The sequence below is a fragment of the Rana temporaria genome, chromosome 2, assembly GCF_905171775.1.
Source record: "Rana temporaria chromosome 2, aRanTem1.1, whole genome shotgun sequence".
Taxonomy (NCBI): domain Eukaryota; kingdom Metazoa; phylum Chordata; class Amphibia; order Anura; family Ranidae; genus Rana; species Rana temporaria.
Window position 1 is genome coordinate 434,385,565 of NC_053490.1, and position 26,548 is coordinate 434,412,112.

At 44.7% G+C, this 26,548-nt stretch overlaps 1 protein-coding gene across 2 annotated transcripts in view; it reads right to left on the bottom strand.

The window, feature by feature from the left end:
* Positions 1-26,548, bottom strand: part of SARM1 (sterile alpha and TIR motif containing 1) — a 75,651-nt gene that overhangs the window by 33,389 nt on the left and 15,714 nt on the right. For both annotated transcript variants that reach the window (XM_040338352.1, XM_040338351.1), the window contains exon 3: positions 18,251-18,869. In XM_040338352.1, the coding sequence (XP_040194286.1) occupies positions 18,251-18,869 (619 nt within the window). The remainder of the gene's footprint in view (positions 1-18,250; positions 18,870-26,548) is intronic.

Sequence of the window (26,548 nt, forward strand, 5' to 3'; positions counted from 1 at the left end):
AACTCTGGCAAGGAGATGGCTGTTAAAACCACTCTTAAAACAGATGATAGACATGAATATTAAGTATAATTGGGGGTTCCCTGCCTGTCTAATTGGAACAAAAGAGGGGAGATCTGCGACACTAAGATTCCCCGAGGACTTAAACGAATTCTGTAGGAAATTGGATATTCAGGTCCCTGACTTGCCAGGCTGGGGGTAGGGGGGGAGGCGGAGGTGGGAGGGAGAGGGGGGGAGAACAAAAACTCCACCCCCTCCTCCTTCTTTCCTTAGCTCTACCCCCAGTTGCATCTTTCCCTTTTTTAGGGCACGGATCGACGCCCCCGGCAAAAAAAAAATTTTTTCCCTTTTTCTTTCTTTTCTTGGGTCTGGTATTTCCTCCGATCACGGACCGGGGCCGTGTCCTCTTCCCCCCCCTCCTGGGTAGAAAACTGGAGGGGGGGAGGCGGTCTCAGACCCCACCCAGAACGACCTGAACCATGATATGGAAGATGGTTCAGAGGTCTTGAACAGGCCAGATAGGGGGGGTGGGAGGGAGGGAGGGGGGGAGGGTTTAGTCGGGGGAGGGGGAGGGATGGGATGCAGGGGGGGAGTGGGGGGGGAGGGGGGTGGGGGGGGGGGGGGGGGGGGGGGGAGATGCCCTGTCTCACCTGGAAAATTAGATGCGAGCGTGTACCATAGAAAGGAAAATTGTAGATCTAGTCGAGGATTAAAAAACAAAAAAAACGAGGATGCCAGTAATTAAATGTCTATCATACAATGTTAAGGGACTGAATAGCCCATACAAGAGACATAAGGTTTTGAAGGAACTGAAATATTATAGGGCAGATATTGCATTCCTACAAGAGACCCATCTGACAATAGGATCAAACGTTAGGATGTACTCGCCAGACTTTCCCACTTGGTATTACGGAGATACCATCTCCAAGAGGGCTAGAGGGGTCGCAATTGGGGTAGCCAAGGGTACAAGGTTTGTGCTTACAGATAGACTAACTGACCCAGAAGGGAGATTCCTCTTCCTGAGAGGAAAACTGGAGGAGGAAGACTATACCCTTGTAAACATATACGCACCTAACACTTCCCCAATGAAATACATTGTGGGAATTTTGGGGAAATTAAAAGACTTCAGCAGGGGAAAGATAATACTAGGAGGAGACCTAAACTTCTGTATGGATCCGAAAGTGGATAAATCACATCGGACATTAGAAACTCAGGACACACAATTAAGAAAGGCCAAAGCTAGCTTATACAGAAGTCAGTTAGTGGATACATGGAGGATTTTTAACCCTTGTCAACGAGACTATACTTTTTACTCCCAGGTGCATGGTAGCTATTCTCGGATCGACCACATCTTTGTCGATCACAGAATGCTGGAGGGTGTGGTCGAGACAAGAATAGAGCCCATGACGATCTCTGACCACGCGCCCATTAGTATTTCTATAAAAATCTCGGGCAATCAAAGGCCCTATCAAAGCTGGAGATTAAATGAGGAACTACTGATTGAGGAGAGAAGTTTAACAAGGGTCAAAAAAGAACTAGAAGAATATTTTAAGATCAATGAAACGGAGGAAATCTCGGCGGCTACCCTATGGGATGCCCATAAGGCAGTAATAAGAGGGGTTCTGATCTCTGAAGGGGCAAGGAGAAAAAAGGAAGCGATCAGCAAAAAAGTTAAATTAATAGACGAGATTTACAATCTAGAACAAATACACAAAAAAGAAAGTAAACAACGAGACGTATACCTAACCCTAGTTAACAAACGAAATCAACTTAAAGATCTCATGGATCAGGATACAAGAAAAGAATTCAACTTAATAGCAGGGGAAAGATATAGGTGGGGAAATAAAACAAGCAAACATCTGGCTCGGTTGGTGAAAAAAAAAAAATCAAGAAATTATATTGACAAAATTAAAAATGATAAAGGAGAGGTTGCCCATACAACAAAAGAAATCGCCGAAACTTTTAGATCATACTATGAAAAATTATACTCAGTTGAACAAAAGATTTGGCAGATAGGAGAAAAAGAAAACAAGATCACAACCTTTTTAAAAGAGGCAAGACTCCCAAAAATTAGTCAATTCGACGCAGAGGGGATGGACAGGCCAATCACCGAGAATGAAATTAAGCTAGCACTAACAAACTCAGCCTCAGGTAAAAGCCCAGGCCCAGATGGCTTCACAGTAATGTACTACAAAAAATGCAAAGAGACACTACTACCAAGGCTATGTAAGTACTTCAACGGCCTTGGGAAGGGGTACAAATTAAGTAAGGAGGCCTCAGAAGCAATTATCACTGTCATCCCGAAGGAAGGTAAAGACCTGAAAGGATGCCCGGGGTACCGGCCAATATCCTTGCTAAACACGGATATAAAACTGTTCGCAAGGATCTTGGCCGGGAGAGTTAAGCAGGAAATGAATAAATTGGTGCATCCAGACCAGACGGGGTTCATCCAGGGGCGAGAGGGGAGAGACAATGGCGTCAGAACACTTTTGATTATCCGGAAAATGAGGACAATGGGGTCCCCAGGTCTACTCCTGTCAATAGACGCAGAAAAAGCGTTCGACAGGGTAGACTGGGGACTCATGCTCTCTACTTTAAAGGAAATGGGGTTTGGCCAGGGGATGATGAATTGGGTGGCTGCCCTATATCAGTCCCCTATGGCCAAAATTAAAATAAACGGCAGCTTCTCGCAAACATTCCAAATGAAAAACGGAACACGGCAGGGGTGCCCATTGTCCCCACTGCTGTTTGTGTTGTCAATGGAACCCCTGCTAGCCAAGATTCGTATTAGCCAAAAAATAAAAGGGATCAAAATAGGAGAGGAGGAACACAAACTTGCAGCTTTTGCAGAAAAAAAAAAAAAAAAAAAAAAAAAAAAAAAAAAAAAAAAAAAAAAAAGAATCACGTTGCATATACTTCCTAAGATACGACGGCTCAATGCCTACGACGTGAACGTAACCTACGCCCAGCCCCATTCACATACGACATACAATGACTGTTCCCTGGTCCATACCCTAACATGACTTACACCTGCTTTATGAGGCTTAACTTTACGCCGGACGTACGCCTTACGTAAACGACGTAGATTATAGCGACGGGCGCAAGTACGTTCGTGAATCGGCGTATCTCAGTCATTTGCATATTCAACCCGTAAATCAATGGAAGCGCCCCTTGCGGCCAGCGTAAATATGCGCCCAGGCTCCGACGGCGTAGGAAACTTACGTCGGTCGGATGAAGCCACAATTCAGGCGTATCTAGCTTTAATAATCAGGCGCATAGATACGACGGCGCATCGGTGCACTTACGCGGCGTATATAAAGATACGCCGGCGTAAGTGCTTTCTGAATCCGGGCCATAGAATGTATCTGTTTTACTTTAAAGGGGTTGTAAAGGTACAAAAAAATAGGTAACACCACACCAGGGAGAAAGCCTCGCATTACTGTGTGTAGTTACAGACAGAAGAACAGGAAGTGAGGATTTCTCAGAAGAAATAAGGACATTTAAAAGCAAAATTGAAGGATGAGGTAAGTGAAGGAGGACTGCACTAAGGTAAAGGAAGCTATTTAGTGAAAAAAATTACCTTTACAACCCCTTTAAAGTGTATGTATGCCAAGACTTATTTTTTTGTAGTTTTGGATGGAACAGAAAAGATTTGAACACCTGTCAAGATTTTCTTACTACAATAGTACCTTTTTGACTGTAATCACAGTAATTATTTTATATTACAGCAGTACATTTCTTACATATGGGGGGTGTAATTGCATTCATTCCAACTAGGTAGATTTACCTTCTCATCTTTTGTCCTGGTGTAAACTGTAACTGAGACAGAAAGTGACAGGAAATCCAACATATTTGGGCTGAAACCAGAGCAGGAGTTGAGGGGAAAACCTCCAATAAGGATGCTTGTTCTGATGACAACTGTCTAAAAGGGGACTTTTCCTCACTTTGTAGAGATTTCCTCTCCCTATTTATGTTTGTAGCGCCCACTTTATAGTACTGGTGCTAGTCAAATTTAAGCATAGATCAGAGTATAGTTAGACTCTGATCCTGATTGTTAGGTGTGAGAATAGGGCCTCTGTCTCAGCTTGGGTCTGCTGTATCGGGGTGTTCTTCCAGCCCCGGTGCTGCAGGTGGCAGCATTGGAGTCAAGGTTTGGGTGCTCTTCCCAGCAGCCAATCACGAGTGTTTGTCCTCGCTGTGCATGCTAGGGAGGGGTATTTATGGGACAGACTTTTATTGGTTCTTCGTACAGTGTGGCACCCACCTTTAGGGTGTGCACATCACAGAACCCCGGCGTTATGGCCTACCTGGCCGGGGCATGCGTGCCACGCGGTGTTCCTGGTTCTGGGACCATGTTGGCCCGGAACATCTGAACCAGCGATGGGGACCCAGTGAGCGACTGGATTCCCTCTTTTTAAGATTCCAAGCTGGGTGCTGTTCGGTGGGGAGTCGGTCTGAGGAGCGCCATTGAGTGGCTGGCGGTCCAATAGGGCTTGGACGAAACCACCGGGGATCACAGGTAGCCGGACACTGCGAGACTGATCACCTGTCAGTCGGTACCTGGGCGACAAGTTGAAGGAGATCCAGACATAACTCAACCAAGGAGGCATATCTCCAAGAATCCTACCCAGAGGGGACCTGTGGCAGAGGTATCTTCTGAGGCTCTTTGAGAGGGGTCTGTGGCAGAGACTTTCTCACAAGTTCAAGTTCACCAAGGAGGGTCTGTGGCAGAGACTTCATCCTATAATTGTCCGAGTGATACTCCGGCTGCCAGGTCAGTGAGAGAGGCCTGTCTGGGTACACTGAACCCACTCCGGCGGGAGTGGCGCAGAGAAGCGTTACGTTTGGGAGCAGGACTGTTTCCTATCATTACGCCTGAATCCGCTATTCTTCCTCCTTTCAACTTTACTTTCCTCACCGCAAGTTTTATTGTTTTTACCCGGCTGGGTAATAAAGAGCACAGCAAAAGAGCACCTGTCGTGGACATTCCTTTACTTCTGTTTATGCACATACGCATCATTCACCCCTAGAGAATTCGGAGGAGCCGTGAGGTAACACGCCGCCCAAAAATACAGCAGCTCCACTGGGGGAAATGCTACATGTTGTATCTCTGGAACAAGGAGTAAAGAAAGCAAAAAACTGAATGGGATGCTCACCCTATCCAAACTCCACAAATGTTTTGGCTATACATAGGTTTGTCTTAAAGGTTAAGTTAAATTTAGAGACCAGGACATTTGGAACAATGAAGCCCCATACACATGACCGGTTTTCCTGCCAGGAAAACTGCAGGGAGAGCTTTTGCCCGGGAATCCCGGCCGTGTGTATGCTTCCTCGCAGTTTTCCCGACAGGAAAACTTCCGGGAATCCCGGTGGGAAAATAGATAACCTGATCTCTATTTTCCCGCCGGGATTCCCATCGGTTTTAAACCCAGCAGTTTTCCTATGGGGAAACACTGCGAGGGAGCATACACATGGCCAGGATTCCCGGCCAAAGCTCTCCTGCAGTTTTCCTGATGGGAAACCCGACCGTGTGTACACAGGGAAACTTACCGAGCAGGTTCTCGGGTTTCCCGACGGACTTTGTACCGCCAAGAATCCTGGTCGTGTGTACAGGGCTTGTTACAGTTATGAGGTGGGGGGGGGGAGTTGTTTTATTTTTTACTGTTCTTTAAGAGCATAAAACCCTACTAGTAATGATTTCTTAAATTCAAAACATTGCTCATTTCATTTGACTTATGAGGCCAACCCATTTGGAGTTATGATAATTCCAAGGTACACCTTACACAAGCAACATGTCACCTGTTCCTCCAACCTACAATTCTAGGCAACACATCAAAAATGTAAAAAAATACCAGAGAGAATCCAAGGAAAATTCTGATCCTAGCGCAGAATAGCAGCTATTATAAATATAGGCCCAGATTCTCAAAGGACTTACGACGGCGTAGCGCCATGTACGCCGTCGTAAGTCCGAATGAGAGCCGTCGTATCTATGTGGCTGATTCTTAGAATCAGTTACGCATAAATTCGGCTAAGATACGAGCGGCGTAAGTCTCTTACGCCGTCATATCTTAGTTGCATATTTACGCTGGCCGCTAGGTGGCGCTTCTGGAGATTTACGCGTCGAATATGCTAATGAGCTAGATACGCCGATTCACGAACGTACGTGCGCCTGGCGTAGCAAGATACGTTTACGTAAGACATACGCCGGCGTAAAGTTACCCCTTCATAAAGCAGGGGTAAGCCATGTTAGGTATGGACGTCGGAAACGTACGAACAGCGTCGTGTTTTACGTCGTTTGCGTAAGTCGTCCGTGAATGGGGCTGGACGTAATTTACGTTCACGTCGAAAGCATTGACTATTTGCGCCGTAAGTTTGAGCATGCGCACTGGGATACGTTCACGGACGGCACATTCGCCGTTCGTTAAAAACGTCAATCACGTCGGGTCACGATACATTAACATAAAACACGCCCACACTAGCCTACTTTGAATTACGCGGGCTTACGTCGGCACAGTTACACTACGCCGCCGTAACTTTGGCCGCAAGTTCTTTGAGAATACGGGACCTGCCTCACTAAGTTACGGCGGTGTAGTGTATCAGAGATACGCTACGCCCACCTATAGATAGGCGCGTTTTTGAGAATCTGGCCCATAGTGTGTAAATAAATCAAAATATGTCTCAATGATACATGGTTAATGTTTCATTAAAACATCAAAAATGTTTTGAGCTATGATCATTTTCTCATAAATTACAAAAACATCCACCAAAAACATTCACGGATAATTTGGACATTTGTAATGCTAAACCTGACATACACTTCAAAAGAAAACCGAGGGCCAGATTCTCAGAAGAGATACGACCGTGTATCTCAGGAAACACCGTCGTATCTCTGTTTTTGGCCCCGGGTATCTATGCGTATGATTCCTAGAATCATTTTCGCATAGATACGGCGTAGATCCGACAGGTGTAAGTCACTTACACCATCGGATCTTAGATGTAATTCGACGCTGGCCGCTAGGTGGCGTTTACGTTCAGTTCTCATTTGACTATGCAAATGAGCCTGATACGCCGATTCCCGAACGAATTTGCGCCGCGTCGTTGTCGTTTACGTCGTTTCCGTAAGCGTAAGGTTACCCCTGCTATATGAGGGGTAACCTTACGCCAGTCCGCCGCATGCCATGTTAAGTATGGCGTCTTTTTCCGTCGGTTACGTCGTTTTACTAAGTCGTCCGCGAATACGACTTTACGTCAATGACGCTCACGTACTGGGCTATTTTTCCGCCCGGCGCATGCGCAGTTCAATCGGCGCGGGGGCGTGCTTAATTTGAATACAAGCCGCCCCCTTTGATTTACGCGGCCATACGCCGGGCCATTTACACTACGCCGCCGCAAATTACGGAGCAAGTGCTTGGAGAATACGGCACTTGCTCCAGTAAGTTTCGGTGGCGTGGTGTAAATGGCTTACACTACGCCGCCGCCGATTCTATGAGAATCTGGCCCCAAATACCTTTTTGCATAGTCACCACCTAGCCCATTTGTGCCTGACACATCTCTGTATACTAGTAAGCAGACCAAAACACATGGAAAAATTTGACAAACATCTCTTAATGCTTGCTAGTGACTTTCAGAACTTATTATAAAAGAAGTCAACAATCAGGGAAGTTGGCAGTTGGTGAACTTGTAGGACCTCCATAATTTCTCAGTATTACTAAACTGGCTGAGTCACTATGTAAGCATTGAGTTTGCATCAGTAAACAGATTTGCCTACAGTTCTGGGTGATACGGGATTGCAACCAATCAATGAATTAGAAGGGATTTCACTTGATTACCGCCTCCTTTATTAGTGTCTTTTATAACAACTGTCAGGCCTCGTACACACGACCAGTTTCCTCGGCAGAATTCAGCTTCCGACCGAGTTTCTGGCTGAATTCTGCCGAGAAACCCGGCCGTGTGTACACTTTCGGCCGAGGAAGCCGACGAGGAGCTCGGCGAGGAAATAGAGAACATGTTCTCTATTTCCTCGTTGTTCTATGGGAGCTCTCGCCCCGCCGAGCTCCTCGGCGGCTTCAGTGCTGAACTGGCCGAGGAACTCGATGTGTTTGGCACGTCGAGTTCCTCGGCCGTGTGTACGAGGCTTCAGAATTGCCTTAAACGGTAGAAAGCAATCAGATGAAGGGCCTGTGTCAATGGATGTGTGCTTGCTTGAATCAGGTTTTGCATTCCCAAACAAGTCTATGGGCATGCAAAAACCTGCTTCAAGCGGGCAAATGTAGAGCAGCTGTTGGTCAAATGCAACTGTTAATCAATTTTCCGTGATTTCAGGAGCTTCTTAACCTGATGTCAAACTGATGCCATTGAAAAAAGGTCTAAGCTAGGGTTGCCACCTCATCATTTTAAACCCAAACACATATTAAAGCGGAGTTCCACCCAAAAATTGAACTTCCACTTTTTAGAATCCTCCCCCCTCTGGTGTCACATTTGGCACCGTTCAGTGGGGAGGATGGAGCAGATACTTGTGTAATAAAGGTATTTTCTCCCACTTCCTGGCATAGATCACTGCGGTGATCGCGGTGACCTATGCCACTTCCGGTGCCTACTCTGTCCTCCCTCGCTGTCTTCTGGGAGACACACAGGTCCCAGAAGACCGCAGGACCAGTGAGGACACGCAGCATGACTCAGAAAGTAGGGAAGTGAACTTCCCGATTCCCTTACCAAGGGTGGCGGCGGCAGCAGCCGAGAGCCGACGGACAGATTGGCATCGGCTGCCGACATTGCGGGCGCCCTGGACAGGTAAGTGTCCATATATTAAATGTCAGCAGCTGCAGTATTTGTAGCTGCTGGCTTTTAATTTTTTTTTTTTCGGCGGACCTCCGCTTTAATTACACAGGTTCTGAGGCTAATTTAATGCAGATAAGGCACCAAGTGATTTTATTTACCACCTTAATCAGCCACAAAACCTGTGTAATTAATATGCGTTCGGGTTTAAAGGGATGAGGTGGCAACCCTAGCCTAAGCCCATCAACAAAGGTCCATAAAGCATGGGTTCACCCTAAAAACATGTATTTAACATTCCATTCAGCATAATTCCAACATTTACACTATGCCGTTTTTTGTTTTTTTTTGCTGTACATACCGTCTGATTGTTATTTTCCACCCGGCTTCCGGGTTCTCACTCCCGCGGGAGTAGGCGTTCCTATGCAGAGGCTAGATGATTGACGCCTTGTGAAAAACTTCCCCTCGGCGCATAAGGCGCGTTACCAGTTTTCTGAAAGTAGTCAGCTCTACATGGCAGGCGCAGGCGCCATATAGCGCCGTATAGAGCCGACTAGCAGTTCGGCTACTTTTGGAAAACTGGTGACGCGCCTTATGCGCCGGGGGGAAGTTTTTCACAATTCGTCAATCATTTAGCCTCTGCATAGGAATGCCTACTCCCGCGAGTGAGAACCTGGAAGCCGGGTGGAAAATATCAATAAGACGGTATGTACAGCAAAAAAAAAAAACGGCATAGTGTAAATGTTGGTATTATGCTGAATGGAATGTTAAATACATGTTTTTAGGGTGAACCTCCGCTTTAAATCTCCATTCCCCTATGATGAATGTGTGTACTGCTCTATACAAAACAATATTGCTGACTTATTGTATTGCTGACTCAAGGCTCTTATGCCACGCAGATTTTAGGCTGCATTCTTGCGTTGACCGCTAGGGGGCGCTCCCATTGTGGTCAGCGTATAGTATGGGTGGCTTCCGTTTCCGGGGGGAGTGGCTTAGGCATGGCAGAGTGAGGAGGTGAGAGAGGAGCCCCCAGCGAGAGTGCCGCGCGTATCCATCAGAAGGACCGGCGAAAGGAGGCTATACACCCCCTCTTGAACAGCTGATGTCGCGCAGAGGGAAGAGCGCAGGAAGGAGTGTAGGTGTATCGAACCTAGCAACCCACACGTACATCACCCGGTATCTCAAGGCTAAGAAAGAGCCGCTGCTGCGAACGGACGCTGTGGACGCAGCGGACGCTGGTTATACCACAGACACCGTAGTCACTACAGACATCGCGGACGCAGTGCTCGATATGGCCGGGAGACGGGAATCATTGTCAGAAGCCTCATCCCAAGCTCCAGCAGTGAAGCCCACGCAGACTGGAGGTATGTCTAGAGGGAGAGGGGGAGGGCAGCCGGAACCCTGTGCTGAAACATCCATAATGAAGGCAGGGGAAATAAAGGTATGTCTCCAGAGCACAAAAGACACACAGACTCTGGAAAATGAGAACGAAAATGAAGCTGCACTAGATATCAGAAAGCTCAGTGCACTCATACAGGCACTCCCCACAAAGGAGGACATACTGATACTGACGAACAGTATAACGGGGGCACTGAGGGGTGAAATAGAGGAGGTACGCTCAGGTGTGACGAGGGGGGAGCTCAAAATAAACAGTTTGGAAGAACAGAGTCTTGCATTTGGGCACAGAATGACGAATATGGAGGAAGAATTAAAGAGACAGTATCAGCAGTTAGCTACATTAGAATTACTCACGGAAGAAGCTGAGGACAGAAGCAGACGGAACAATATTCGAATAAAGGGGGTCCCCGAAAGCCTGGAGGGGTCTGATCTGCGTGAAATGATTACAAATATGCTAAACCATGTTTTGAAAAATCCCCCAGACACACCGATCGAGCTAGATCGGGTGCAAAGGGGTTCCTATTACTCGATATTCGGCCCAGACGAGTCCCAGAGACGTAGTATGCAGGATACACTTTTTCAGGATCAAAGAGGAAATAATGCGTATTGCGTGGAAAGAAGGAGTAATAAAATGGGAGGGCAGTAATATACAGATTTTTCCTGATCTCTGCAGACAAACAAAATGGAGGCGACGGTTGCTAAAACCTTTACTAGAACTTATACGGTCGAAGGAAGGAACATATCGATGGGGCTATCCCCTGGCAGTTATTGCAAAGAAAGAAGGGCAGAGTTTCAACTTGAGATCCCCCGCCCAACTAACCGAACTCTTTCAGTTCCTAGGAACAGAGTCTATTGACGTCCCTAATTGGCTAGAGTTGCCCATGACAATGGATAGAGCCCCCATATAGACTCCCCATATTGGGAACACATATGAGTACTATGAGAACTGTTATGGGGGGGGTAAAAGAAAAAATAGAAAAAACAGATGCAGAGGCCGGATTGAAGTAAGAAGAGGAAGAAAAAACATCTGAAGAGAAAATAAACCCCCAAGGATAATGGATAGTCTTTAACCTTTTTTTTTTTTTTTTTTTCCTCTCTTCGTTTGAAGGACTAAAGTTTTTTTTTTGAGAGTAGACTTTATATTTTTTTTTTTTTTTGGTGTGTTGTGTTTTATTTATTTTTTTATTTTTTTGGGGGGGGGGAGGGCAAACGCAGACGGAAGATTGCCCCCTTTTTTTTTTTTTTTTTACGGGGAGGGAAAGAGGAGGGGAGATGGAGGTATTGGGGTGGAGGATAAGGTAACTCAGAGGGATTATGGATACAGGTGAAGCAAAAAGGGTAGTAATAAAGGTATACAAAATAAATAAAGTAAATCTGTAAAATAGCAAAACACTAAATCAATAAACACTAAATTGATAATCATGGATTAAGGAATTATGTTAGTAATTGTGGAACATTAAACAGAGGATAGTAGATTAGCAGGGAGCGGGATTTTCCCCTTCATGCTCCCCTCCCCTCCACCTTGACCTATCTGGGACGGATGGTTTTCTTTTTTTTAGGGGTGTTTTTTTTTTTTTTTTTGATGATATGATGATATGATATGATATGAAAATGGTATGAAAATGGTACTGCAAATACTGTGGAAATTGTGGTAAAGGCTGTGTCTTTTTTTTTCTTCTTTTCTTGTGCCGAGGACCAATAGAGGGATAAGGGAGGGGTTTGTCTTGTAGTGAGGGGGTAACAAAAAATTTTTTTTTTTTTTTGTGGAGCACTAATTTTGGGAAAGATGGGAGGGGGGGAGGGTAGAGACATAAAAGGATAACTATATTATAGATTTAATACACAAAAAACACAACACACTGATAATGGAGGCAATAGCCCCTTAAATTTTTTTTCTCCCTTCCTGTGAGAGTGGAGAGCAACAATTTTTTTTTTTTTTTTTGAGAACACATGTTTACACATACGTATACCAAATTTGTATACGAATCACACCTATACACCAATATGGATAAATAGATAGAATAAGGGTGGGAGTAAGGTAATGGGGGAATTAGGGTTTAGGGGCAAGGGGTAAGAGGGTCCTCGGTTTAAGGAAAGGATCTATATACAAGGACCAGGTATAATATAAATATAAGTGTACTGTTTTATTTATTTATTGATTATAGATTATATTATACTTATTATATATATTGCATATATTTTTTTTTTCATATTTTTTTTTTTCCCCAATGATTGTATTAATATAAATAAGGTTGTATTAATAAGGACTTTTCAGATCCATATCCACAGGACACTTTATCCGCCAAATTAGGGGGGATTGGAAATGATATTCGGTCTAACTGTATAACTGAACAATAATAGCTCCATAAACGTCCAACTGTAAATAGGCACGGGATCCCGTGTTTCTTGTTTTTTTTTTTTCTTTTTCCCCCTCCCTTTTGGGAAGGGGTGGGTAAGCCCATGGTAAAAGTAAATAGAGTAAGGATGCGCGCAGGCAAGCGTGGGGGGGCTCCAGAGGCACCTCACACTTTGCATTGCATATACACTCCCCCCATTTGTAAACGCCTCTCCTCCAAGAGGAGGAAAGCCGGAGGCGTTCAAGGGGTGGTTTTTTTTTTCCTTTCCCTCTGTCTCCCTTACCACTGCTTTTGGCAGGGTGTCCTGCAGGTCGACAGATCAACAGGGACCGCCTGGCTGGAGATAAGAAGGGGAAAAGGGAATAAACTACTCGGGAACTCGGACGAGTGACTAGCTCCCGAGGGACGGGATAGGGTTTTTTTTTTTGTTTTTTTTTCCTCTCTCTCTCGGATCTCTCCTCCTCTCTCCCCCCACCCCCCCTTTTCCCTCTTGCCTGTATAAAAAACTAAGACAAAATGGATACGATTAATTTTACCTCATATAATGTAAAGGGCCTAAATAGCCCAGAAAAACGATCAAAATTAATGGCGGAACTCTACAGAAGCAAGGCACAGGTAATCTTTTTACAAGAGACTCATTTCAGAAAGGATAAGATTCCAAAATTGGGAAACTATAGGTTTCCAACGGTTTATCATGGTGCCTCACAGACATCTAAGGCAAATGGTGTGACAATCATGCTCTCAAAACAAATGATATGGAAGGAATCCGACGTAATAACGGATGAAGAAGGGCGGATGGTGATAGTAAAGGGAGAAATGGGGGAGCAAAAGGTTACCATGGTAAACCTCTATTTACCTAATGATAATCCCATCTCCGCTCTGGAAAGATATTTGGAAATAGTACAACAAAACAAAGAAGGGGTTCTAATCCTAGGTGGAGATTTGAATATAGCCTTGGAACCGACACTCGACGTATCAAAGGGTATATCCCACATATCTAACATAAAATTACGTAAAGTAAAATGTATGTTACATGATGCGCAGTTGGTGGACAGCTGGAGGACTATGCACGTACATGACAAAGACTACAGCTTCTTCTCTGCTAAACACAAGACATATACGAGAATCGATTATATTTTTGTTGACCAGAATATCCTGTCCCGTCTGCGAGACGCGTCAATAGGGTCATTTACCATTTCTGACCATGCGCCCACTAACTGCTCCATAGAATGGGGAGAGAGGGGTCCGTGTGGGTGGAACTGGAAAATAAATGAGACTCTTTTAAAAGACCCAGCGTACGAGAAGCAGTTAGCGCAGGAAATAGACACCTTTTTTGTTATCAACAACCTGGATGAAACGAGACCAATGTACACATGGGAGGCGCATAAGTGCTACCTGAGAGGTGTGCTTATTTCATTAGGAGCACACAGAAAACGCTCTTTGGGTGCCAAACTCGACACTCTGCTGGGAGAGATCCGAACGTTGGAAACAGCACATAAAAAAGCGCAGACACAGCGGCTCGAGGAAAAGCTGACTGGTCTTCGAGAAAAACTGAACCTTATGCTAACAGAAAAGGCAAAAGCTAAATTGAGTAGATGCAAAAGAGCATACTATGAGTATGGGAATAAACCCAGCAGATTGTTGGCAAATGCACTCAAAGAGACGAGAGCTAGGAATCGTATTGAAAAAATTAAAACTCAAGGGGATGAGGTGGCTAGATCTACGCAACAAATAGCAGGAGCATTTAGAGACTACTACTCAAATCTGTATCAACTGGATAAACAATTACCAAGGGCAAAAATCTCTGACAGAGAAGAAAAGATAAAAGAATACTTAAAGGCCTCAGGGATGCCTAGTATAACAACAGAGAATGCAGAGAAAATAGATGGCCCGATCACAACAGAAGAGTTTCTAGGAGCCCTTAGATCATTAAAATTGGGAAAGGCACCAGGCCCCGATGGGTATACATTACGGTATTATAAAACCTTTGCTGAAAAGCTTGCGCCGAATTTCATCGCGGCTTTTAACTCAATTCGCGACGGACAGAGGATGTTGGTGGAAACTTTAATGGCAGAAATAGTAGTAATCCCCAAGGAGGGGAAGGATCCCGCCCAATGTGCGAGTTATCGCCCAATATCCTTGCTAAATGTGGATCTGAAAATCCTGGCAAGGATATTGGCCGATAGAATACTGACGTATATACCCACCCTGATACATGTGGATCAGGTAGGGTTCACGCCGGGCAGAGAAGGGAGAGAAAACACCCAAAGAGTCTTAAGCACAATATATTTAGCCCAACAACTTAATAAACCATTAATACTCATTTCGGCAGATGCGGAAAAAGCCTTTGACAGGGTGGATTGGGGATTTTTAAAAGCCATACTGCAACACATAGGACTAGGGAGGGGTTTACAGAACTGGATTTCAAGTCTTTACTCTTGCCCTACTGCAAGGGTGAAAGTAAACGGGATAAAATCAGACACTTTCCCTATCCAGAATGGAACCCGACAGGGTTGCCCTCTCTCCCCTATTATATTTATCCTTTCTTTGGAACCATTTTTGAGAGTAATTAGAGCAAACACAGACATAAAGGGATTACGAGGGAAAGGAGAAGAATATAAGGTGGCAGCATATGCCGACGATCTACTGTTTACAATAACCGCCCCAACAACATCTTTACCATGTTTACTAGCAGAAATAAAAAGATATGGGGAAATATCTAATTTTAAAATTAATTAAAGCAAGTCGGAGGCGATGGGAGTGGAGGTAGATAGCCGGATGAAACAGCAACTAGTAACTAACTTCCCTTTCAGATGGACAGACTCCCATGTAAACTACTTAGGAACTAAGATACCAAAGAAGCTAAGTAGGGTGTTTGAACTAAATTTTGCCCCTCTGATAAAACAAATAAAACTCGATCTGCAAAAGTGGGACAAAGAAATTTTCTCTTGGTTCGGCAGAATAAACATAGTAAAAATGAACGTGATGCCAAGAATACTCTATCTGTTTCAGACTTTACCAATAAAAATACCGCCGGGATTTCTGAGAGAAATTAGAACCAGATTTATGAAGTTTATATGGGCAGACAAACCTGCAAGAGTGCGGAGGAGCATATTGAGCCTATCTAAAGAAAAGGGGGGAGTTGGACTCCCAGACCCAATGGGCTACTATGACGCCTCGCATCTAGCCCGTATAGCGGACTGGTGCACACAACAGGAAGACAAACCCTGGGTTAATATGGAACGCGAGGTGTGTTGTATCCCATTGGAGGGACTGGCATGGATAGCAGAAAGTAAAACACCTCAGAGTGTAAAAAAACACCCAATGATAAATGCTACACTTAGAGTGATTAGAAAGGTCGCTAAGAAAACAAAACTGGTGAAATATTTGGGCCCCTTGACACCCATTCTGGGCAATCCGAGCTTTGAACCTGGTCTGAAAGACCGATGTTTTAAAAATTTGAGACGGAAGGGAATCAGTAGACTGACACACTTTATGATTGACAATCATGTGATGCATAAGGAAGAGATGGAACAGGCATATGGGGAGGATATAGATTTATGGAGACAAAATCAGCTGAGAGCCTTTATAGGTTCTCTAAAAATTCGAGAGGAAGATATAGGAGCACCGTCGAAATTTGAAGAAATCTGTCTAAAAAAAGAACCAAGGAGACATATGCTATCATACATGTACAATCTACTGATTGAATCAAGCTCACCCCAAGAACTAATCTTTATACAGGCATGGGAAAGGGATTTGGGTATAAAGCTGTCAGAGAAACAGAAAAATAAGATTTTTTTATTCACACACAAAGCGTCAATTGCATCGAGATACCAGGAGGGGGGATACAAAGTATTGACCAGGTGGTACAGGACACCAACGCTACTGAATCGGATCTTTCCTAACACATCAAAAACTTGCTGGAGATGTCAGAGAGAAGAAGGCACCATGATACACATCTTTTGGAGCTGTCAAAAATTAAAAGAATTCTGGGAGATGGTCTCAAACACTATTCGGGAGATTACTGGGGTAAACCTAGGAGATAGACCCTCAGCATTCTTGCTTTTTGACATCCCACTGTCAATGGAAAAGTATAAACAATCGCTGTTAAGACATTTATTAACAGCAGCGAAGGCGTGCATACCAATCTTATGGAAGAGCACGGTTCCCCCAACAAAGGCACAATGGCTTAGCAGAATAAACGAGATCCAGCTGATGGAAAATCTTACTATGGGTCTTAGGGAGCGAGAGGAGGAGTACTGGAGGACTTGGACTCCATATACTGAGTATGGGGGGCGTGGAGATTAGGAGGGGGAGTGTAGAGGGGATCCTTGAGAGAGGGGAGAAATGGTTTCTGTTTCTCCCTTTTTTTTTGGGGGGGGGGGGGGTAGGGAGGGGGGGAGAATGGGAGGGAAATGATCACATTACAATGGTCAAGACGCGCCCTCGAAAGGCGGTAGCTGTGGGAAATGAGAATATGTATAGAATATATCAGAGCCAAGGAAGGGGAGAATTGTTTTGATATAGAGTGTAAATATTGAGAAGGCGGAACATTAGTTATTTAGTTAAGTGATAAAAAAAAAAGGCTGTTATGACATAAATGAAACCGAAATGTCTGTATTTTACTTTCTGTATATGGTAAGAGATATATATAAAATAAAGAATTATAAAAAGCGTATAGTATGCAAATTGCATACTTACGCCGATTCACAATGTTGCGCGGGCCCTGCGTACGCAAGTTACGGAGTTTCCGTACGGCGTCTTTAGCGTAAGGCTGCCCCTTCTAATAGTAGGGGCAGCCAATGCTAAAGTATACCCTCCGTTCCCGCGTCGTGAAATTTGAATTTCACGCCGTTTGCGTAAGTGATACGTGAATGGCGCTGGACGCCATTCACGTTCACTTTGAAGCAAATGACGTACTTGCGACGTCATTTGCCGCAATGCACGTCGGGAAAGTTTCCCGACGGCGCATGCGCTTTACGATCGGTGCGGGAACGCGCCTAATTTAAATGATTCCCGCCCCCGGCGGGAGCATTTACATTGCGCGCGCTTACGCCGGGCAATTTTGCCAGCGCGCCCTCGCAATTTACGGAGCTACTGCTCCGTGAATCGAGGGCAGCGCAAAATATTTGCGGGGGCGCAGGGCAAAATCGTTGCCCTGCGCCTCCGCAAATAGAGCGCAAATGTACCTGAATATGGGCCATGGTATTGTTTACTCCCACTGGACATTTTCTACTCCCAATGGCCCTAGTCCGGCCCTCCTAAAGTCTGAAGGACCGTAACCTGGCCCTTTGTTTAGAAAGTTTGGAGACCCCTGGTTTAGACCAATGCAAATAGTAGCAGCAGAAATCAGACATTCCTTAAGTTTGTTTTAAGAGGTTAGGTGTGGCAGCTGGCTCTGTTAACCATAATGTCATTATAGTGAATGGGGCCAGCGGCCGCACCTAGCCTCTGAGAGCCGCAGCGGGAACTTCCACTACAATTTGCGTCAGTCTTAATTGCTGGTGTGAATTTAGCCTTCAGGTAAGGTATGTGCTACTGGTGAAGGTAGCAGTTAAAAACCAGCACACTTCCAACCAACACACATCCATACAGGAAAATGTATTGGAGATATACTAGCGCTAATGCGTTTTGTTCCATAAATGTTGGTTTAGCATTGAGCATTGTGTGAAATAAAAGCTGGGAATGGATCAATGGCCAGTAGTAAAGACAACATTTAATTTCACCTTTGTATTCTTGTGTTCGGACTTGATGGCGGCTTCTACACACAAGTAGAAAGCAGCAATACACTGAGCTTCTAGCCGTGAACTGTCCAGCAGTGGCACAAGACGTTGTAGGTCACCAGCTGTCCTTCCTTGCGTGTTATCACTGTTGTTCAAAAGAGAACGGGCATATTCCTGAGGGTCTAAAGAAGAAATAAAGGGTTCAACCAGTGCCAGTGTGCCTGATCTTTCCACTTCCTTTTCAATTTCTTTGTTAGTTGCCAATACTGTAATTGCAAGGCAAGCATGAAATCGGATCTGGTCATCTTCTTTGGAAAAGACTAATGGAAACAACCACTCAGCTGTTCTTTTCTCAATCATCAGACGCTGATTGGAAGGTCCGCCGTACATGGCACAATATGCCAGGGCCATGGCACAATGCCTCAGAACGATTGGGTCTGTCCAACGGCACCAGAAAAGAATTGAGTCAAGACCACCATCGCATATGAGCTGTCTGCAGGTCTCTTCAGAGTGTTTGAACATATGCTCCAGGACACCCGAGAGCCTCCTAGCAAGTCTTGGGTCATCTCTTTCTTTTGCAAGGTTTAGGATCACTCCCAGGCCTACACGAGCAACTCGATCCCTGTAGATAAATAGAAAATTATGAGAGAACATCACAGATACAAACAGTGCAGATAGGGTAATTATATTATGTTCACCCAATAAATAGAAATTAGCTAGTCTATTTAAATGCATTATACATGTAAAGTATTGTACATTGTTTATACAAATCTTCATAATAAGCATATTGATGGGTCAATATTGACTAATGAAGAAACGGTATACCGTATTCTCCGCACCATAAGACGCACCTTTCCCCCTCAGAAATATGGGGGAAAATGTCTCTGCGTCTTATGGTGCAAATATACGACAGGCTCCGCCCCCCCGCCGACGGCAATGTTCCCCGCCATTACCACTGGAAGAGAGGCAGGAGAGCGCGGGGACAGACATACAAACCCCCCCCCCATGGGCGCCAGGCGATCTCCTTACTGGGCATGACACTGTGCCTGAGACAGAAGACAGAGAATTCAGCCGCTCGGGCTGCTCTGTCTTCTGTCAGGCAGATGAGATAACATGAGGTCAGTCTGAATTTGTAAAAAAATGTGGTAGATGGCGCATGATTATTAGAGCATATACAATAATGGTCAGTAAAATAATATAATATGATATGGTCCATAAAAAGCACTGAAGATTTGATCAAATGTCCAATAAAAGTCCAAAGGGCAGGGCTTTTTATCAGCGGAAACGCGGGGGAACGCAGTTCCGGCACCTCCTGGAATGACTGTATGTAATGACAAGGGGTGCTGGGGTGTGCTGCAGGGTATTGATGATCACTGCTGGGGCATCTATTCTAGCTGGAAGGCATCTATTTTTGCAGGGGGTGGTCTGTTGTTGCTGAGGAGGTCTATTGTTGCTGGTGGGAGATCTTAAGTTGCTGGGGGGTCAGTTGCTGTTGGGGGGAGGGGTCTATTGTTGGCTGATGGCTGCCGGAGAGTCTGTTAATGCTGGCTGTGCAGAGATCTGTTGATTCTGCCAGGAGTCTATTGTTGCTGGGGGGGGGGGGGGATTTTATTGTGGGTTGATCCTTAGCAGTGTCTATTGTTGCTGGCTGCAGGGGATCCGGATTTTCTTGATATCATTACCAAATTCCATACAAATTACTTTAAAAAAAAAATGATACTTGGTTCTGTATTGTCTAAAAGGGGTGGTACTGGGAGATGGGTAGGGGGATGGAACTAAGGGACGGTGTCTGAGAAAAAAAGCCCTGCCAAAGGGTAATCCAAATACATATATAAGCACTAGCGGCAGCAGCCCTGAAGCACAAGCAAGCTCTGGAATATATTGTAAGAAGAGAGAGAGATGCGCCAATCTAAGTGCAGTAAGCAGAAAATGTATTAAAAGAATTGTATGTCACATACAGCCAAATGGCTACTCACAAAACATGAGAGGTAAAAGGGCATGTAGATGGTGATGCAGGCCCGATGTCACTACGGGTGGTCAGAGATTCCTGGTCCCGATCCACATTCCTCGGCCAACAGGAGAGCTCTTCCGTGCGAGGACCGCACGCTGCGCTCCACGCTGACATGCACGCTGTCTCGAGCGGCGCATCTGGCTTCCTGCTTCCCCGTGGCTCCCTGAGGCTCATGAGATACTGGACCTCCATTACATCGAGCTCTCCTGTTGGCTGAGGAATGTGGATCGGGACCAGGAATCGCTGACCACCCAAAGTGACATCGGGCCTGCATCACCATCTACATGCCCTTTTACCTCTCATGTTTTGTGAGTAGCCATTTGGCTGTATGTGACATACAATTCTTTTTTTAATACATTTTCTGCTTACTGCACTTAGATTGGCACATCTTTCTCTCTTCTTACAGTCTGCATTTATGGCAATGGTCACTCTGCATATTACTCTGCATTTATGGCACTAGTCAGGCTGCATTTCATGGGCATGGAAAATATTTTAATCGACCATTTTTTTTCTTTTTTTCCTCCTCTAAAACCTAGGTGCGTTTTATGGTCAGGTGCGTCTTATGGAGCGAAAAATATGGTAATTAATTTACAATACATTATATGATGGAAGATTCACAATTTTAGCATTGTTTACTTAACGTTTTGTAAAAAAAGTTACCTGTATTTTAAAGTTGTGTCTTCCTTTGGTACCAGTAAACTCCTCTTTCCGCATTCTTGGGGACTCTTTTTGATGTATATACACTATATTACCAAATGTATTGGGACACCTGCCTTTACACGCACATGAATTTTAATGGCATCCCAGTCTTAGTTTGTAGGGTTCAATATTGAGTTGGCCCACCCTATAACAGCGTCATCTCTTCTGTAAAGGCTGTCCACAAGATTTAGGAGTGTGTCTATGGGAATGTTTGACCATTCTTTCAGAAGCGTATTTGTGAGATCAGGTACTAATGTTGGATGGAAAAAATATTATAGTTGCGCTAATAAGTGAAAATTTAAATTGATAATCAATATTGACAAGACCAAGCATGATTGCAGTGCATTAGCCTCATTATAAAATGCCATAAATATTCAATAATATCAATAAACTGTTATAAATTGGCAATAACATCGTGTGTCATGCCCCTCCAGGTGTGTCTTAGAATAACAGGGAGGTGAAGCCTCCATCAATCAAGATGTAATATCCCACTCCCATTCTATTTATCAGGCTAGTGGGTATGAAGGAGAAGGGAGGGAGCTGTCATTTACCAGAGTGTATACACCCACACGTGTGACTCTAAAGTCATATGGACTTCTCAGCTGTGATAGGGAGGAATTGCTCAGCATAGAAACTCACTGAAATGTGGAAGAGCATTGGACCATATGGGAAAGGGAAAGGTGCGAAGGTACATGAAATGAACATGCATTTGTGTAAGTAGGAAATTGACAGTAATTTGTGGGATTGTCAGGACAATAGAATACATAGGAGAGTGTGCAAAAAATACACACACAAATGATCTGCTGTAAAGCTGAGCACACCAAGTTCTACCCAGATGATAAATACAGTGATAATGTTGAAAAGAGAAAAAAAATTATCCTTCCATTACTTCTAAAATAAGCTTGTTGGTAAGAGATATGTTGTAGCCCAGCAGCACTTTTGGAATATATATACTTTGACTGTCATTGAGGAGGAAGTGAGTCTGTCTGTCTGAAGGCCCAGTACACACTGTACTTTTCAACATGCTCTATCCCAGGATACAATAACAAATCAATATTGCAGCGTATGCCATAATAAACCATGGTTACATATCCTGAGCTCTATCCACTTAGCTTTTAGTACAAAAAAATGTTCTTCAAGTTACTTAGATATTAATTAGGTGATTGTCATGTTCATGTATATTTATTTATTGTAAAATGCTTTTTCATAAAAAAAAATAAAAAAAAAAAGCCTAAAGTCTTGTACACATAGTCCCAATATTAGCCGGACCGCTTCTGTCCAACAGAAGCTGGCCGAACGTCTGGCTTCTGTCGAAGGGGCATGCCAGAATAACATCTGCCAATCGGCTGAAAGAGGTATTAAATCCAAAACCAACTCTGCCTAAATTCAGAAATGCACATGTACAGAGTTTAGAGTTCAAGAGTGTGCTATGTACAGAGTGCAGGGTTCAGTAGTGTGCTACATACAAAGTGCAGCATTCAGGAGTATGCTATGCACAATTTGCAGGGTTCAGGAGTGTGCTATGTTCAGAGTGCAGAGTTTAGGAATGTGCTACGTACAGAGTGCAGAGTCTAGGAGTGTGCTACGTATAGAGTGCAGAGCTTAGGAGTGTGCTGTGTACAGAGTGCAGAGTTTAGCAGTGCGTTACATATAGAGCACAGAATTTTAGGAGTGCATTACATACGAAATGCAGAGTTCAGGAGTGTGCTATATACAGAGTGAAGAGTTCAGGAGTGTGCTATGTGCAGAGTGCAGGGTCCACTAGTGTGCTACAAACAGAGTGTAGTGCTCAGGAGTGGGCTACGTACAGGGTGCAGAGTTCTGGAGTGCAAAAATCAGGAATGCAGAGTTTAGGAGTGTGCTACATACAGAGTGCAGAGTTCAGGAGTGCGCTACATTCAAAGTGCAAGGTTTAGGAGTACTTCCTACAGAGTCCAGGGTTCTGGAGTGTGCTATGTACAGAGTGCAGAATTCAGGAGTGTGCTACATACAGAGTGCAGGGTCCAGGAGTGTGCTATGTATAGAGTGCAAGGTTCAGGAGTGCACTACATACAGAATGCAGAGTTCAGGAGCATGATATGTACAGATTGCAGAGTTGAAAGCCCTGGTTTCAAGTCCAATTCACTAGCAGAGTAGTCCCATCTGATATATTAGAGTCAACGGCTCTCATAAATGACTCTTAGGCCTTGTACTCACGGCAGGACATGTCCGATGAAAACGGTCTGCAGACCGTTTCCATCGGACATGTCTGGCCGGGGACTGCCCGGGGACTTCAGTTCGATGGCTATACACACCATCGAACAGAAGCCCGCGCGTAAACATTACGCGGGGCGTGTCCGCGGTGTCGCCGCGTCGATGACGCGGTGTCGCCGCGACAATGACGCGGCGACGTGGGCGGGCCGCCTTAAAAATGCTTCCACGCATGCGTCGAAGTCATTCGACGCATGCGAGGGATGGCGGGCGGCAGGACATGTACGGTAGGTCTGTACAGACGACCGTACATGTCCGGGCGGACAGGTTTCCAGCGGACTGTTTTAAAACAAGTCCGGGAAACAGTTGTCCGCTGGAAACCTGTCCGATCCGTCCCAAAATGGTCCGCTCGGGCCAACACACGGCCAAACATGTCTGCTGAAACTGGTCTGCGGACCAGTTTCAGCAGACATGTTTGGTCGTGAGTACGGGGCCTAAGAGCTTGTTTAAGCTTGTAGGTAGCGGGTGGTAAAATCAGGTGGTTGGTGGGGGATATACATATGCCCTGATACTTTACTTTGTGGCTGTGGCAAACATTATACCCCCCCTGTTGCATTTAGCAGGCAGTACCACAACCAAACATGACCATGCCACAACTGCCCTTCAACCTTATTTAATGCACAGGGTTGCAGCACAGTGGTACAACATTTATAGGGTTCAAACGGGCAGTGAGGAAATGACATTTCACCTGTCAAACACCTCTGAAAATTGACCCACCATTTATCGCCTTTTAGAGGGGCAGCAAAGTCTGCCACACATCTAACTTTAGTATTTCTTCATAGTTCTGATGGTAAGTAAGAGCTGCAGCTGCCAATTGCAGCCATCCTTTTAAGTCCCTGAATTAGGTGTTACGGGTCTGAGGGGTGTACTGAAGGGGCTAAAAAAAGTTATAAACACACCCTTAAAATTAAGTTTAACCCTAATTTTTAATAACTTTCAGCAGCTGATTTAATCACTTAGTGAGTATTTTAATCCTTGCCTATGTTTTAGTTTAAAGAATTACTAAACCCACAACAGTAAAATCAGTCTGTATATGCAGTAAAGCATGCTTGTTATACTCACTGTGGACCCTAAGGGGTTAATCCTCTGCATTGTGTAAAAAGGCTGTTTGAGCCTGACTTCTCTGATCCTCCCCTTCTTCCACTGTCCCCAATTTATCTCCTGATAGAACAGAGCCTTGGGGACACTCTGTGCATGCTCAGTTTGGTGTGTAGTGCTAGAGAGTTATGTTTTTTTTCTTAAGAGAGCACACGTGATCAGCACAGGGCCAATCAGCACTGTCCAGACAGAGGATCAGGGGTCCTGCAGCCCCATAGGACAATCAGGGGAGAATGGAAACTCCTCCTACAAGCTTTAACCAGACACTGATAGAAGTCGCAAGACTGTTATATACTGCTGATAAGAAAGGTATCTAGGCGTTAGTATTTACTAAAATAATTGCATTTCCATGTTCTGTGTACTGTGGAAGACCAGATATACAGTGTTTCCCCGAAAAAAAGACGTACCCAGAAAATAAGACCTACTGTAGCGTTATTTTCCAGGAGGACTGTAATATAAGCCCTACTCCTAAAATAAGCTTGTTTAAAATGCTTGTAAAATCTTATAATCCACTCTATTACAGTACTATATAATGTACAATGTGTGTGTTTCTGTAATATAATTGCGGGCAAAAGAGCAGAGCGGCACTATAACGAAGGAATTTGCCACCATTATATTACAGAAACACACACATTGTACGTCATATACTACTGTAATAGAGTGGATTATAGGATTTTACAAGCATTTTAACTAAGTTATCACTTGGGATTCCTGTCAGGCAGGGAGAGAAAAGGGGGAGTGAAGACAGCACATTACATGGTAAGACCTACCCCGAAAATAAGCCCTACTGTGTCTTTTGTTGCCAAAATTAATATAAGACCCGGGCTTATTTTCGGGGAATCACATTCGTTAATGCAGGCTCCTGGGTTTAGGAACACTTTAAGTACTGCCATGACTGCTGCTTTAAGTTTCCTGATTCAGGGTGGTCCCTTTCTCTTGTAGCATCCTTGCATGCAGGGACTAAAGTTGTGTCTTATGTCAACTGTTCCAAATGCATCAATATTTTCATCTAACAACTGGTATTACAATAACCAGCATATTGTTGCACACAAAGGAATTATGGGTTGTTAGAGACTTGATGCATTTATTGCATAAGATATTGAATGTGTTTTGGAACCTTGTAATAGAGGTGTGTTTGTTAACGAATGTAACAGGAGCATGCATAGGCAACATTTATTATCAAACCCACTCTTTCACTAAGGGAAGGCTCTGGTCCTAGTTACCTACAGGTTGAGTTTCACAATCTATTTGGAGAGAGCCATTTCTCACAACCTCCTTCCCTAGAAGGGGACTATACTGCAATGCATAATCGGTTTGTAGTTCTACAATATTTCATGTGCTGACCCACATTGAAACAAAAGAGTTGAAAATACTGTAAAGCCCCGTACACACGACCGAATTTCCCGGTGGGAAAACTGCCAGGAGAGCTTTCGGCCGGGAAAACCGGACTTGTGTATGCTCCTCGCAGTTTTCCCGTGAGGAAAACAGTCAGGAATCCCGTCGGGATTCCCGGCGTTTTTTTTTTTTCTGCCAGATCTACTACTCACCTATGGGAAAGACTGCGAGGCAGTGCCGATGGAGCATACACACGGCCGGGATTCCTGGCCAAAGCTCCATAGCAGTTTTCCTGCCAGGTTCTCGGCTTTCCCCTCGGTTTTCCAAGCAGACTTTTTACCGCCGAGAAAACCTAGGGTGTGTACAGGGCTTCAGTAGCGTGAGATGTACTGATTATCTTGCCTTACCTAAAGAAAAACATGACTCTAGTGGTGGCTTGGAAGTTAGCAGTGGCAGCTGGTGCTCAAAATTTTTGGGGGGGCGCAAACGAAAAAAAAAAAAAGAAAAAAATTGCAGCCTCACTGTGCCCATAAAATGCAGCCACTGTGCCATCAATTGTCACCACTGTGCCATGCCATCAAATGCAGTCACTATGCCATCAATTCGCACCACTGTGCCATGCAACCAAACGCAGCCACTGTGCCATGCCATCAAACGCAGCCACTGTGCCATGCCATCAAATGCAGCCACTGTGCCATCAATTATCACCAGTGTGCCATGCCATCAAATGCAGTCACTATGCCATCAATTCGCACCACTGTGCCATGCCATCAAACGCAGTCACTGTGCCATGCCATCAAACGCAGCCACTGTGCCATCAATTGTCACCACTGTGCCATGCCATCAAACGCAGCCACTGTGCCCCTTAATTGTTGCCACTGTACCAATTGTCACCACTGTGCCCTTTA